At 39.6% G+C, this 17,134-nt stretch overlaps 1 protein-coding gene across 1 annotated transcript in view; it reads left to right on the top strand.

Moving 5' to 3' along the window:
- The first annotated feature begins 239 nt into the window (after positions 1-239).
- Positions 240-17,134, top strand: part of grhpra (glyoxylate reductase/hydroxypyruvate reductase a) — a 42,863-nt gene continuing 25,968 nt past the window's right edge. The window contains exons 1-6 of the mRNA XM_034036056.3: positions 240-415; positions 3,451-3,581; positions 7,756-7,828; positions 8,078-8,194; positions 10,566-10,654; positions 11,118-11,222. Coding sequence (XP_033891947.2) covers positions 267-415; positions 3,451-3,581; positions 7,756-7,828; positions 8,078-8,194; positions 10,566-10,654; positions 11,118-11,222 — 664 coding nt within the window. The 5' untranslated portion in view covers positions 240-266. The remainder of the gene's footprint in view (positions 416-3,450; positions 3,582-7,755; positions 7,829-8,077; positions 8,195-10,565; positions 10,655-11,117; positions 11,223-17,134) is intronic.

Consider the following 17,134-nt stretch of genomic DNA (forward strand, 5'->3'; position numbering starts at 1 on the left):
ACGTTATTTTAAACATTACATTTAAGTTTAGTGTGCATTTCGGATTTTTTTAATGCGTACAAACGGCAGGTACGCAGTTCATCTGGACCGCTGATCACTACTTACCTTCAAAACACAAAGAAAAAGATTACCCTCCTCATGTGCGATCGAGCTCTGCCGCTGGGGTATGATGACTGAGTGAGGTACCTTCGACGAGGTACGCTTGCCTGCGGTCTGCAGCGATACCCTTCTCAGTTTGTCGTGACGCCTGCTATTTGAAATGGGGCATGCGCATTGTGAGAGTCACCTTTCTCAGTGATCTGCTGAAGTTTTCCTTTTTTTGTGCTAAAATGATTGCCTCTCAGAAGCTTATGAAGGTGTTCGTAACCAGGAGGATCCCACAGGAAGGAATGAAAGTATTGTCACAGTCTGGAATGTAAGCATCTATACTTAAAACATTACATTGGTATTAAAATGCTGATACTGCATGCTGTAATAGACATTGAAGAATCGTATAGTTTGAGTGTAAATAAGCCTTGTGAGTATCTTTTCAAGGTTAGCGTCACGAAAGAACGTAGCTGTCAGATAAACACGTGATGTGTTAGCCAACACAGCAAATAACTCATAAATACTGGTTTAAGTTGCATATCAAACGAACATTTTGAAATTGTCTATTGTATGAAACAATGCTAAAAATGTATAAGGTTGAATTGAAAAATAAGGCTTGGCTTTTTACATGGTTATGTTTAAGTAAAGCGTTTCAGTGTCACATGACTTGAACAGTGCCTGTAGTGTTTTACAGTATATTGGTGTGTACTTGTGTGTCCCAAAAATAATTTAGAACATTTAAAAGAAAAACTGTTGTCATAAATGCATTAATGTTATAACAAATGGCAGTATCCAAATGGCTTGCATGTAATGAACAAACTAGTTTGTGTGTTGCTGAAATCTAACATCTGTGTTAAAGAATAGAGAAAGTCAAAAACAATGCAATATAATGGTCAAACAATATATGAAATTAATACAGGCTGAAATACACATTAATACATTTAAAATCAAGTTTTTTACTGTTTCAAAACTTCCTCCAGAATTGACATAGAAAGCTGGTGTTGGTGTCGTTTTAAAGCTCTCAAATAGGACTATCTATTCATTATAAAAACTGATGTGAAATACAAGATGATAAAGTTGTGTTAATATGTGACCTTTGACCATTTTTTTCAGTTTGATAGATTGTAGCCTAGACCCTTATCTACATTTCCTGCAAGTTTCATTTTGTGCCTGCCATTAGTTGAGGCACAGCACAAAGTTGAATACAGTGTCAGGAGAATCTTCTAAGTGAAGCGATTACACACCTAATACAATTAAACAAACATATTTATTTGCAATTGAATATACTTTCCTGTTAAACTGAAGCTGCAGTGAAAGTGCAGCTGTAACAGCTGTTAATAAATTAATGAATTAGCCAAGGCACCCTTTTTACACAATTGTCTAAAACAAAAAGATATAGGTGAATTAAATATAAATCAATACAGAATTGTGCACGTTTAAATTTGTCCCCACCAGTGGTATTTCTGTCAGCGCATTCCGATATTGCAACGTATGAGATGTGCTGAGAATTCCCATCTTTGTATCGCCAATAGCAAATGAAAGAATGTGTGGTTGCTTAAGAGTTGTTCGAATGGTGTAATTGTGCTTCATCTTGCATGACGAAAGTGAAATTTTCTGTAAAATCTTGTGAAAGTCTCTATGAACTGATCAACAGGTTCATTGATTGTCTGAAGGGTGGATCTGTCAGTTGTAGTCCACTTCCGATACTCCACTGCGTCCAACAGGCTATGTTGTTGTAGATGACTCTTGAAATCTTCAAATGATGGACAATTTTCACACTTTTCTAAGTGGCAATCGACGTTGGGGAACACATGAGCTAAGATATGGATTACAGTGGGGCAATCTCCATAAAAATAAATCTCACCTTTTTCTCACTCTATTTTGGTAGTAGTTTCGGGTTGTGTCTGTTTCCATATAGTTTTCTTTTAGACTGAGAAATTCTTGTTCCAAGTGCAAATAAACAAATTCATATTAAAATACCAGAGGCAGCATGTTTGTGTCCGAGTTCCAATTTGGCCTTTTGCAACTTACTGATATCCTACAGCTTTCTTAAACCGGTTTCCATTTTGTTTTAAGGTTGTTTTAAAACACAGCCCGCCTCATTTGGTCCCCAAAAAACAAACAATAATAATAATAATAATAATAATAATAATAATAATAATAATAAAAAAAATCTAATAAAAAAAAAAATTACAAAAAAAGTGCTGTGTACTCTCCTTGTATTATTTGCTAAACATTTTTTGGTTCCATATATATTTATTATAAACAGATTATACACTTACATATTCGTAAGAGAGAAGGACAACACATTTCCAGATAACTTGCTATTATCACAAAAGAGTCTGCAGTTTGCATTTCACATTTTGTATTTGAAAATGCCAGTAACTAACGCTGTGGCCAATGCTAATTTTCAAAACTGGCGCTAATTCAAACATCGAATCGGGTGAAATATGGATCAGCTATGACTGAATAATTTGACATTAATGTTAATCGAGTGTGGTGGTAGTAAAACAGCAAAGGGAACAAATGACTGTGCAAAGAGGGGCCCCCAAAACAGTAACAGCCCTGGGCCCCCATTAAACTTAATCCGGCTCTGAGCTTGAGGGCTGGATTCTCTGAACTAGACTACTCGGGGTCACTTTGTGTTGAAGGTGATGTTTGGTCTTGGTCAGGAGGACGATGGGCTAGCAACTCCATATAAGGGTAACATAACTTCTGGCCATACACAAAGTTCAGCTTCTGGCGGTCCTAGATCTGCTTCTTTGTTAAGGTGCGGCGCACTCCACAATGCTTTGCAAATGGGTCACAGCATGCTTTGTTGTCTTTAACGAGAAAGTCATTGGAAGTACTTGCTATTTATGCAACAAATTGTCTTCAATATCAAATAAACTGCAAGAATTTTAGCTACAAACATTTAATGTACCAGATTTAAGGACACACCTTAGTTGACTTATAGTTGGGTTTTCTTGTTTTTCACTTTATAAAGGGCACATTTCAGTATTGATCTGTATTGAATTCACCTGTGCTGCACTTGTCACATGTGTTATTAGGCCAAACTGGTTAATTAACATGAATCAGTTACAGCTGCACCAGTTCACTGCAGCTTCAATTTAACAGGTGAGTATACTCGATTTACAATTAAATATCAACCAATGGCAGGCACAAAATGAAGCTTGCAGGAACTGTAGATAAGGGTCTAGGCTACAATCTATCAAACACTCCTGAGAGATTTATTACGTTTAATGTACTACTAATTGTACACCTTTCAGCTAATTGAAAATGAATGAATAGTTGTTTGAATTTTGAAAGTTGTTTGGTTGTGATTTATTATCATGAATATACAAACAACCATATGTGTTTCAGCTTTGATGTCCAGCTGTGGGACTCTAATGAACCAGTACCCAAAGTAGAGCTGCTGAGAGGAGTTGCAGGGGCCCATGGTCTCATCTGTCTTCTCTCAGACAAGATTGATAAAGAAGTGCTAGATGCAGCAGGTAATTTTTTTTTAAATTCTATGTTTTGTATTACATTGAAGATATTTTAAATCTCCTGGGATGTAACATCTAGTTTTAAAGTATTTTCCTGTTTTTAGAGGTAGGGGGCATCTGGTTGAGATTTAACCAGGGTAATGACAATTTAGGCAGTTAGGAATTTGGACATTTACTGGAGGCCTTCTGCTCTTTTTACATGAAGATGCCACATGCTATGTAAGAGCAGAAGGCCTCCAGGAAACGTCCAAATTCCTAACTGCCTAAATTTGTCACTACTCTGGATAAATCTCAACCAGATGTCCCCTGGTCTTTTTACATAAGGGTGTGGCATCCTTAATTTCCTAGATAGTTCAGCATCTCATCCCAAAGGACACAATCTCCAACAGCCTGTAACGCTTGGTTGAGCTCTGACCTGGGGAGAGAGTACCCCCGCAGGTCAATTTATGCTGACCAGGATTAGCTCTGCATAAAAATCATGTCTGGTTGACCTTGCCCATTTAGGTCACTACTTTGATTCCAGCCTTTTAACCTCTTGGGGTTTGTTCATCCTGGGTTTGTTTTGGATGGTTTTGTCTGCACTCGGTACGTTTTGGTGTGAAGTGTGAACAACAAAGTCTGCTTGGGAAACAAACCATACCGAGTCCACCTAAAGAGGCGGTCTCGGTCTGTTTGGCAAACGCACCAAGTCTGATTCGCTTGCTGAAAACATCTTGTTTGTTTGTTTGTTTGTTTGTCTTGTCCTGTCCTGTCCTATCTGTTGCATGTATTGTGAGGGACTGGGTCACACCATTATAGAGTAGGGATGGAGGTGGGGTAAAGAGAGAGAGAAATAAAAAAGGGGGGGGGGGGGGGTTTGTCTGCTGCTGAGGGATGCACCAGCCAGAGTCATTCTTCACGGGAGCCAGAGGATCACAGGGAATGGATCTAACTGGTCAATCCGGGTGGTAGGCGGGACCTCAACTGAGGCTAAATAGGAAAGGCATGCCCCTGCAGCGGGAGACTTGAACCTGAATGGATGCTGAGAGACCACGAGTGACAGGCTGAAAGAAAGGGGCCTGTGCTGTGAAGCGAGTTGGGAGGATCCTGTGGTGCGTGGAGAGTGGGAACGAAAGCATGAAAGTTGGGTGAAAGGGTAAGGAAGGGTTTTGATAGAGTGAGATGGCTAGATTACATTCCTTTTAGTTTTATTTTGCTGTGAATCCTGGCCTGAACAGGGATTTGCACTTGAGAACTGCATTGTTACACAAACAAACTCAGTTCTAAAAAAAAAGAAGGACCAAAAAATAACAAACTTTAGCTCACATCGAAGCAAACTCTGTACCTTTGCTCGCAGATAAGTGTGGACAGCAAGCACATTGATGTATTGTTTCAACCAAAACTAACCAGACCAAGTCCGTTTGAAACAGACCCACTGTGAGTGCAGCCTTTGAGTTCTGTGCTCTCAGATCGGTTCATAATGGATGGATGCCCTTATTAATATATAATTTGGATAATCAGCATTGACTGTAATTTTACATTGTTTGGCAGATAAACAGTTCTATAGTAAACGCTAGCAGTTTGGTGTCTCTTCATGGTTAGTTTTAAATTGGATTATAATTTATTTTTGAAACATTGGATGTCTCTTGGAATAATGTATAGGTATTTGATAGTAAAATATGGCAGTGATCCAAAACAGAAAGGAAAAAAAAAAGCAATAAAGGGCTAGCTCTAAGGGCCATATTTTCAAAGTGTTTCCTGTGTTTCCTCTATTCTTTAACTCCTGTGTGTTTTTGTTTTTTTAAAAGGAGAAAAAATCATGTCAATTAACAAAAATAGGTGTTTTACCTCATTCAAAAAATAGGAGTTAAAGACTGGAGTAAATGCTTTGAAAATATGGCCCCCCAAGTATTTTCAAATTACTTCTATATTTTTTTTGTTCCGTTATGCTTTGACATGCAGTCACATTATTATTTGTAAGTCTGTTGGGTGCTTTGACTATGAGTTCAGGATCTGCTCTTCAGTACTAGTTGTCTGTCATAAACATATGTAATGTTGGGAAGATCATTTATATTTATATTACTTAGTGCCAGCACCATCTAGTGCACAGCAGTGTATTGCCAGCAAAACAAAAGCAAACTTGGAAGATGACTAGATGGCACTGGCGCATACTTCTGTAAAGTAACTTTGACTGATCTAGCCTAGGTTACCTAAACGGTATACAGTGCCTTGCAAAAGTATTCAGACCCCTGACCAATTATCTCATATTACTGAATTACAAATGGTACATTGAAATTTCGTTCTGTTTGATATTTTATTTTAAAACACTGAAACTCAAAATCAATTATTGTCAGGTGACACTGGTTTTATGTTGGGAAATATTTTTAAGAAAAATAAAAAACTGAAATATCTTGCTTGCATAAGTATTCAACCCCTGTGCTGTGGAAGCTCCCAGTTTACACCGATGAAAGAAATTGCCCTAACAAGGACACAATTACCTTACCATTGGCCTCCACCTGTGAACCATTAAAGTTGCTGTCACATTTTCTGGATAAAAACCCCACTGTTGAAGGATCATTGGTCAGGCTGTGAATCTGAAGGAAAATGAAGACCAAAGAAGGAGACTTGTGAGAGAAGCCACAGAGAGGCCAACAATCACTTGGAAGGAGCTACAGAGTTCAGTGGCTGGGAGAGGAGTAATGGTGCACCAGTCAACCATATCAAGAGCTCTGCATAACACTGGCCTGTATGGGAGGGTGGCAAGAAAGAAGCCGTTACTCAAAAAGTACCATCTGAAAGCACGTCTGGAGTTTGCCAGAAAGCATGAGAGTGACCCAGCTGCGATGTGGGAAAAGGTTTTGTGGTTAGATGAGACCAAGATCGAGCTTTTTGGCCAAAACTCAAAGCGCTATGTGTGGCGCAAACCTAACACTGCCCATGCCTCAAGACACACCATCCCTACAGTGAAGTATGGTGGTGGCAGCATCATGCTGTGGGGATGCTTCTCATCAGCAGGGACTGGGCATCTTGTTAAAATTGAAGGAAGAATGGATGGAGCAAAATACAGGAAAATACTGCAAGAGAACCTGCTTCAGTGCGCTAAAAAACTGAAGCTTGGGAGGAAATTCACCTTTCAGCAGGACAATGATCCCAAGCACAAGGCCAAAGCAACATTGGAGTGGCTCAAGAACAAAAAGGTGAATGTCCTACAGTGGCCCAGTCAAAGTCCTGATCTCAATCCCATTGAGAATCTGTGGCACAATTTGAAAATTGCGGTCCACAAGCGTCGTCCAACCAACCTGAACAACCTGGAGCAAATCTGCCAAGAAGAATGGGCCAAAATCACTCCGACACTGTGTGCAAAGCTGGTACATACTTACCCCAAAAAAGACTTAAAGCTGTTATTGCAGCGAAAGGTGGCTCTACCAAATATTAATGTGTGGGGGTTGAATACTTATGCAAGCAAAATATTTCAGTTTTTTATTTTTCTTAAAAATATTTCCCAACATAAAACCAATGTCACCTTACAATAATTGATTTTGAGTTTCAGTGTTTTAAAATAAAATATCAAACAGAACGAAATTTCAATGTACCATTTGTAATTCAGTAATATGAGAGAATTGGTCAGGGGTCTGAATACTTTTGCAAGGCACTGTATATGGCTGATCTAGCCTAGGTTATCTAGACGGTATATATGGCTGACAACAAGAATTGAAGAGCAGCCCCCCAACACGAGTTGAGGAATTGCAATAAGACTCAAGGTAACAGGGCAGTTAAAGACATTTGAAGGTACTTGCAGCATGATGATATTCACTTACGGTATTGTAATATAGTCCGTGGAGGACCTGCTATTACTACAGTCTTAATCCCTTTCAACTGAAGCAGTGATCTTTCCTCATCACTCACATGTAAGTGACATACAAGGACGTGATTGGACTTCAAAGTTGTGTCTTAAAACTGGCTCTGAATATTCAGCTTTGTCAATGTATGACCCACTTACCGATGGCTACTTCTGTGAGATTAGATTCTCTGCTCTGTCTGTGTTAAAAAGCTCTACTCTTGAAATGAAAAATGTCTCTGTGTTGTTATTTTCCAAAGTCAAACAACAAAAAATTCAGTGTTACATCAACAGTTAGGAGAGAAGAAATCTGAATATAATTTCTGTGTAGAAATGTTTATTCTTCTCTGAAACCCCTTCTAGGGACCAGTCTGAAGGTTATCAGCACATTCTCAGTAGGATTTGATCACCTTGCAATCGATGAAATCAAACAGCGGTGAGTATTTCACTTGTGTCTCTTAGTGTTACAATTCTCAAAGCAAAATACTTTTGTGACTGCATTGTGGATTATTAATGCACCACAAATATGAAGATATTTTGAGGCAAAGGCCCTGTGAATCCACAAGTATAGGTTACAGTATGAAAATAGGCAGGGTGTTAAGAGCAACAACCTGAGAGTAACAGATCAATGCATTAGGCTTAAGTGTTGAGGCAGCACACTAACTTGTTCACCTTTGTGTTGCAGAGGAATCCGTGTGGGGTACACCCCTGAAGTGCTGACAGATGCCACTGCTGAGCTCACAGTGGCTCTCTTGCTTGCGACAGCACGTAGGTTACCTGAGGCTGTGGAGGAAGTTAAAAAGTAAGTTATCTTAATTTTGCTCTTTTATTAATGGGCAACTGGCTAGTAGACCATGAACAGTGTAGGGTAACGGCCCACAGACCCTCTGATAATGGAAGATACTTCAGGAGTCATTGCAAATTGATCTGATAGTTTGCAGCTTTATCAGATGATCTTGGAGGCTAAGCAAGCTTGGACCTGGCTAATACTTGGATGATTGACCTCTAGAAGCGCACCAGTGGGGTTGGTGGTACAAAAGGGGTGTTGCATTGTGGTCCAGCACTCAAACCATGCCCAAGTATGGTAGGGTATGTATCTTTATTTTTTCATGAAAGATGAGGGACAGTATAACTGGCTACATACGCCATGAGTGCTTATTCTCTAGGTTCTGCAAATGCACCTCAATCCCTGAACACCCCAGGCCATTCAGACATGGGACTTTATCACATTGAGACAGGCAATTGTACTAAATTGTTGTGTGTTTTTGTCATGTGGATTTGTTGAAATCAGCAAACTTATTTGTAATCCGGATTCAAGGTGATGACATTCTTTGTGCTTTTGAAGATATACATTAATTCTATCCTAACATATTCCCAGTTGTCCTAGCAGAACTTCAATACAAATTCTGGACTAATTATATCCCCCGGTCAGCCATTTTCTTTTTATTATTATTATTATTATTTATTTCTTAGCAGACGCCCTTATCCAGGGCGATTTACAGTCGTAAGCAAATACATTTCAAGTATCACAGTACAAGTAATAATACAATTAAGAGCAAGATAAATACAATGACTTTGGTTCAAGCAAGTACAAGTGTGACAAAATACAATTCAATAATACAGCAGATAAACAGTGTCAGTGATAGTTACATCAGGATATGATTAAATACAAAATACTACAGATTAAACACTTGGCAGATAACAGTACTCTGAAGTACAGGATTAAATACAGTAAAATAGGGGGCAGATAAGAGCAAGTAAAGCACATTTAAGGAAGGGTGATAAGTGTCCCAGGTGAAAAACAGAGGAATTCTACAGGTGCTGTCTGAAGAGGTGAGTCTTAAGGAGGTGCCGGAAGGTACTGCAACTCCCTCCTGGCTGGCCTCCCTGCGTCCGCCACCCGTCCGCTCCAGCTCATCCAGAACTCTGCTGCCCGCCTGGTGTTCTCTCTGCCTCGCTTCGCCCACGCTACTCCACTACTCCGCTCGCTCCACTGGCTCCCGATCACCGCTCGCATCCAGTTCAAGACTCTTGTACTAGCCTACAGATGCCTTGACCAGACTGCACCCAGCTACCTCCAGACCCTCATCTCTCCCTACACCCCCACTCGACCTCTCCGCTCCGCCTGCACTAGAAGACTAGCTCTACCTCCGCTACGCTCCCCTGCCTCCAGAGCCCGCTCCTCCACCCTTGCTCCGCAGTGGTGGAATGACCTTCCTACAGATGTCAGGACTGCCCAGTCCCTGACCACATTCCGGCGCCTCCTTAAGACTCACCTCTTCAAAAAGCACCTGTAGAACTCCTCTGTTTGTATCCTGGGACACTATCACCCTTCATGTAAATGTGCTTTATTTTGCTCTTATCTGCCCCCTATTTTACTGCATTTAATCCTGTACTTCAGAATACTGTAATCTGCCAAGTGTTTAACCTGTAGTACTTTGTATTTAATCATATCCTGATGTCACTATCACTATTATCTGCTGTATTATTGAATTGTGGTTTGTCACACTTGTACTTTGCTTGAACAAAAGTTATTGTATTTCTTGCTCTTATTGTAACACTTGAAATGTATTTGCTTACGATTGTAAGTCGCCCTGGATAAGGGTGTCTGCTAAGAAATAAATAATAATAATAATAATAATAATAATAATAATGTGGTCAGGGACTGGGCTGTCCTGACATCTGTAGGAAGGTCATTCCACCACTGCGGGGCAAGGGTGGAGAAGGAGCGGAGAGGAGAGGAGGTAGAGCCAGTCTTCTAGTGCAGGCGGAGCGGAGCGGAGAGGTCGAATGCCCAATTACTATCGTCCCAGTCCCAGTTCACCGACGCAACCCCCCCCCCCCCTTCGAACCTACGATCTCCAGGCTACAGGTTTACAGTGCTACAGGGCGCATCCTGCACTTCACGTGGAGCACCTTTGCTGGGTGTGCCACTCGGGAGCCCCTATAAGAATCTTTTTAATTAAATAGACTAAATGATCTTTGGACAGGATTGTGGATGCTACCGGGGACCTGAAAAGATTTAATTAAACGAAAAGCTGGTGTCTCTAACATCACCATACTAGGATACTGATTAATTTCTGGTGCAGTGGGAAAGAGCTTGAAGTGTGACATCCAAATCAGTCATTTGCTGACTAGGCCATCTAACCTGCCCCTTTGCTCTGTCTTTGAAGCGGAGGCTGGAGCACCTGGAAGCCCCTCTGGCTGTGTGGATATGGCCTCTCTGGGAGCACTGTGGGAGTGGTGGGACTTGGAAGGATAGGTATTGTGTTCTACAATAATGTCATATAATATAAAGAAAAATCTGAAAACGAGGTTACACGCAGATAGTTTGCCAATCAGAAACCTCAGTTCGTTGGTCTTGCTTCATGGGATTTGACTGCTAGAGCATTCAGACAGAATAAACCTAAAATAACAAACAGAAAAAAAACACTAGGATGTTTATTAAGTATTATTTATTTATTTAAGTATTTGTAATTTACTTTCCAATGATATAATCATATGGTGACAGCTGTAGCAAAATACCCACAGCAGGTAGGATGTGAAAAGAGGCAGGATACCCAAACCTTGCACTAACATACTCTGGTGTTGACCATTGTATCCCCTGATACGAACTTCTGCTCTATCCCAGTATAACTCAATTAATAACAACATATAAAAGGAACAAACATCTGTAATCATCCAGTGTTCTGTTGAATTGGCTGATGGTATTTTTGCTTTTCCAGGTTTATCAATTGCAAAGCGTTTGAAGCCCTTTGGCGTAACACGCTTCCTGTACACAGGGCGCCAGCCCAGACCTGAGAATGCTGCAGAAATCCAGGGTGAATATGGTAAGAGCAATCTGGCATTGTGCAAGGTGACACTCACTGTACAGGCTATTTCTTTAGAGAGAGTTGGATGAATATTTTGTATTCTGTGATATTTACCACCAGGGGAGATTTTTTGCAGTTGTTATGAACTTTATCTACTGGGCCATTCCACGAGAATGTGACTTTGGATAAATCAGACAACTGGCAAGCCCAAGATTTTCACGATCAGCCTTCTGTGTATTATAGGTAGGGCTCTTCCTTTTAGTTTTTTAGTTTTGGTCAGGAGATGTCCCTTTTAAAATTATATTGAGCCGACTGTTTCTTAATTAAACTCTTGGAAAAGCGTTGATTTGTGAAAAAAGATCACTTTCTTGAGACGATGATTCTGTTTCATTGACAGTGTTTTTTAAAAAAAAAATTAAAAAAAAAAAAAGAGGCAGCTGTTTATTTTTATTCAAACTGAACACCAAAAAAGTGAATTCAGTTAAATTGCTTTTCCCGGATTTAAAATCTTAATCACTCGTTGCAAAGAAAAGGTGGGAGACTGATATCCTTAGCTTACAATTAAAAACTGATACGTTTGTCTTTGTGAATTATTGTAAATAGTGAAGTTCAAGTCCCATGAATACCCGGAGTTGTGAAATCAGGTGACCTGGTTTGTGCGGCAGTTATGGGACATAAAAGAAAGCGTTAGCAATAACAGGGGAGGAAGTGTGTTCCATGAAGGCGGAACGAGAGAAGAGAGAGACATGCAGTGAAGATGTGTACTCGGCCTGCATGAAGAGACGTGTGTTAGTCAATGCGTTGGCCCAGCCTGAACATTGAGGAAGGTGTGGCTCGACAAGCTTTTGATGGTGTAGCAGCGCAGTTGCAGCAAAGCAATGAACAGAGCAGAACCGCAGTCAGAGAACTAAAAGATCCCAAATTGACCTGTGGTTATGAGGTTGGTGATGTCATGGCAAATTTCGCCCCCCTGCCAGATTTCACCCCCCCTGAGTCAGATAACATGCTAGTGTACGAGTCATGTGACGATTAGGTTTCACGATGCGAAGAGAGGATAGGGTAAAACATATTTCGGCATTTTACTTACTCAGTTACGTTTGCGTTTTTTATTGGCATTTGTTCGTATTATTTTTTTATATTTATTTTTTCTTCATGAAATTACATATGCAGTAAATATACAATAAATGAAATAATGTTTAATTACAGTACAAATAAACGTTGTACATAGAAAAAACGTATTTACCACAAGTTGTAGTATATATACTGTATTATAGATATTTTAAAATTAAAGAAATCTAACCGTGGAATTGTATTTGATATTATGTGGCTGGTTTAAGTTCTGTCATAAATACCTTTTGAAAAGTAAGTCAAAGTATAACAGCTTAAATTTTCACAGCAGTAAAGCAAACGTTATATTATAGGTTATACAGTAGCTTCATTGTATATTGTGAGAAATATTTAGGGAATATCAAAAATTGAGTTGAAGGAATGAACAAAAGTTTTAATCTTCCGCAATGTTCATGCGTGGTCTTGCACTAAATCTGCAAACAAATTTATGTTAGTTTAACCATTTAACTTGTCATAAAAACTGCAGTAAGTAATATACCTTCATTGTATATGTTGCCACTTCCTACATTGTTTGTCTCATCCTGTAGTGGAGCCTGTCATTTGTAAAAGTTGCAGATTGGTTGCTGTTTCTGATACTTAGCTATAGTATGTTCCTTTGTTATTGGTAATACTGTGTATGCAGTTGTTAAATATGTATGAAGCCAAATGATATCATATGCAATAAAATGTTAATGTTTTTTCCATAACTTCGAACACTCAAGTACAAAATTGGAACTAGAAGCAATGTGATTGTTAACCACTACATATTGTCCCTGACTTTAGTGTGTATAATTCAGGCTCTTAACTAATTAAGCATACAGGATGTCAGATTTGTGTAAATGCTAGAGTAGAAGTCAATCTAACAGAGCACTGTATGGATAGCAGAAATCTGAACTCAGTCATTTTAGTGAGTTGTGTATCAGGTGTATTAGAACCAGAAGGACATTCATAAAAAAGGCACAACATGTTGAAAAATGTAACAAACTTTATTTTCTGTATTCACAATAAAACAAGTACATGATCAGATTGTATATTTCCATTGTAAAGTGCTATCCAAGACTTAATGCGTAAGCAGTGGTGAAAAAACAAAACAAAACTATACTGTAGGTCAGCTTTGGTAAAAACCCCCTCACCACGTCAAGGTCCTGACCTATGGAGTGGGGTGTTAGGAGCAGGTTTAACAGAACTTTAAAATGCCTTCTCACATAACCCACAAAAAAAGAAGGACTTTAAAGAGGCTGCCTGTCTAAAAATGACATTACCAATTTATAGTGACATGAATGTACTGGCTTTCCTTCTGATACCCCTCTTCTATTCTTTGCTGGTTTTTTCAGGATACTCGCATGTGCTGAGGTAGCGATATATACTGCTCTCAAGTGATCCATGTCAATTGGTAAATGTACTTTTCTGAGAGGAAAAAAACCCACCGTATTACAAATTTCTACTGTGAAAAGATAAATTATTTGACTCAGTTTTGCTTCTCTGTGTAGACAATTGTATGACGGCATCAAGACCAGTGGCGCAAAAGCAGTGACGCGCATAGCAACAGAACGCTGACATGTCACATACTTATTCCATGGTACCTGTGTGGATGTACTTGAACAAGGCTAGTAGGAAATCTGTAGTCCTTTGGTTGAAATGCCTCATACAGAGACACAGCTGGGGACGTAGTCCTGCAGTTGCATAGGCAGTGATACTGGTGGAGCCACAACCTCGGTTATAATATGTAGCAATGCATTTTCAGGCGGCTGTACAATGTCAGTAGGTCTACTAATTTTAGAAGGTGGTGCTGTCATACATCCAAAAAAAATCACAAATTATTATTTTAGGCTTTATCTACTACACAGTACTAGTAATTGAATTGATTTCTTATTGTTAACTGTTAAATATCCTTTATTCTCGACTATTTTAAATGTGGTTCTAGAAGTTAGAGATTTTTTAAAATGTTTTACCATCCGACATTGTTAAGCACAGTTATCGTATCGAAACCAGCTGCTAGGTCAGGACACATTTGTAAAGTAAACACTGTCTCTCGCATGACGGTGCTTGGGGCTGATACTATCAGTGATAGGTTGAAACAATGAACGCCTGCCCTTGCATAGCAATGCGTAGTGCTAATTTGTTGAAACACTAAATGCCAGCAACCACACGGCAATACAATTGGTTGAAACAGTTTATTCATGACTTTCTTGCAGGCAGTGCAAATTCTCATTCATAAACTAAAGTTAACAAGAAAAATTGCCAGTGCGGCAGCACAGCCACCGCACTCCTCCCTCGCACCCCCACTTTCCACGTTCCTGTACACTTGTGGATTACAAAATTACTGGTGATCGCGAGACTTGCCTTGAATGGGCCTGTGCCTGGAGATCTCAGAAAGGTGATCATAGTTGACTGGTGGCAACCGGGAAAACCTGATGCCAGGGGCAAGTATGACTATTCATGAGATATGCCCTTTTTTTCAGCTTGTCTCGGCTCCTGTCGCTCCCACTCGGCCATTGAATGGTTTTCTCGCTTTTTCCGGAGAAAAAACGACTAGAAACCCATGTTTTGCGTCTTTTTGATGATGTCGGACAGGGTCCGACATTGGACCGGATAGGAATAATTGTAATGTCGGACCAGGTCCGACATAGGACCGCAAAGGGTTAAATGTCATTTGCCATGTGTCTGCTCAGTTCTGAATGCTGTCTAGATCATTTTGAATGACCTTTGCTGCTGCAACAGTGTTTGCCACTCCTCCTATTTTTGTGTCGTCTACAAATTTAACAAGTTTGCTTACTATACCAGAATCTAAATCATTAATGTAGATTAGGAATAGCAGAGGACCTAATACTGATCCCTGTGGTACACCACTAGTTACCTTGCTCCATTTTGAGGTTTCTCCTCTACTCAGTACTTTCTGTTTTCTACATGTTAACCACTCCCTAATCCATGTGCATGCATTTCCTTGAATCCCTACTGCGTTCAGTTTGAGAATTAATCTTTTATGCGGGACTTTCTCAAAAGCTTTCTGGAAATCTAAATAAACCATGCCGTATGCTTTGCAATTGTCCATTGTTGATGTTGCATCCTCAAAAAAATCAAGCAGGTTAGTTAGACACGATTTCCCTTTCCTAAAACCATGCTGACTGTCTCCCTGGATATTATTCACATATAGGTAATTTACCATTTTGGCTCTTATTATAGTTTCCATAAGTTTACATATTATAGTACTGTAGTTACCTGGTTCGGTTTTGTCTCCCTTTTTGTGGATCGGTATTACATTTGCAATTTTCCAGTCTGTCGGTACAACCCCTGTGTCAAGAGACTGTTGCATGATCTTGGTTAGCGGTTTGTGAATAACTTCTTTCATTTCTTTGAGTACTATTGGGAGGATCTCATCTGGCCCAGGGGATTTGTTTATTTTAAGAGCTCCTAGTCCCTTTAACACTTCTGCCTCTGTTATGCTAAAGTTATTTAAAATTGGATAGGAACAGGTCGACATGTGGGGCATGTTGTCCGTGTCCTCCTTTGTAAAGACCTGTGAAAAGTAATCATTTAATATATTTGCTATTTTTTTTTCTTCGTCTATGATTTTGCCATTTGTGTCTGTTAGACATTTAACCCTTTGCGGTCCATTGTCGGACCTGGTCCGACATTGCAATTATTCCTATCCGGTCCATTGTCAGACCCTGTCCGACATCATTACAGAAACGCAAAAAACGGGTTTTAGTCGTTTTTTCTCCGGAAAAAGTCGAGAAAACCATTCAATGGCCGAGTGGGAACGACAGGAGCCGAGACAAGTTGAAAAAAAAAAAAAAAAAAAGGCGTATCTCATGAATAGACATACATGGCCCTGGTATCAGATAACGGGGCGGTCGTAAGTAAACAAGCTGGCTGATAGTAAGTCAGCGCACAGAGAACACAGACATTTGCACAGCTTTTTTGAGATGTTATAGTAATAAAATAATGACTTGGATCGCATTATTGAGGAGTTTGGTGATAAAACAAGTGATCAGGAGATGATTGATCGGTATGTACGTCTATTATTATTATTTATTTCTTACATAGGTGAAAGCTATAGCAAACAAAAGGGTGGGGCGGGGCTGGAGATGCCTAGTGAGTGCTTTGTTGATATGCAGGGCCATTTAAACCCGTTTGACTGTGAAAAAAAATACTTTTAAACAGCGGGTCTAAAATTAACTGCGCGTGTGAAAATGAATTAGACCTGGCGTGCCTGACGCGCATTTAATAAATGGACCGCAAAGGGTTAACCTCCTCTTTGAATGTTCTCTTGCTGTTATGATATTGGAAAAATATTTTAGAATTGGTTTTAGCCCCCTTAGCAATATAGATTTCTGTATCTCTCTTGGCCTTTCTAACTTCCTTTTTGACTTGTGTTTGCAGTTCCAAGTACTCTTTCTGCATACTTTGTTTTTGGTCCTTTTTAAACGCTTTGTAAAGTGCCTTTTTTCGCTGAAATATATATATGTTTTTAATTGATCTATTAAACCATTTTGGCGGTCTATAGCATGCTCCTATTATTATGCCTTTTGAATTTTTGTCCATTATTCTGACCCATATTGATTTGGCGTTGTTTTCTTTGTCCAGATTTAACACCTGGGCTTCAAGACTATTTCTTATGTATAGCGCTATCCCTCCGCCTCTTCTGTCCTGTCTGTCTTTCCTATACAGTGTGTACTCACTAATATTGTATTCGTCTCCATCACTCTCGGACAACCACGTTTCTGTAACACCTATCGCATCGTAGTTACTTGTTAGTGCAGTAGCTTCAAGTTCTAACATTTTGTTTCTCAGACTTCTAGTATTTAGATAAATACATTTTA

Source organism: Acipenser ruthenus, chromosome 1 (genome assembly GCF_902713425.1).
Source record: "Acipenser ruthenus chromosome 1, fAciRut3.2 maternal haplotype, whole genome shotgun sequence".
NCBI lineage: Eukaryota > Metazoa > Chordata > Actinopteri > Acipenseriformes > Acipenseridae > Acipenser > Acipenser ruthenus.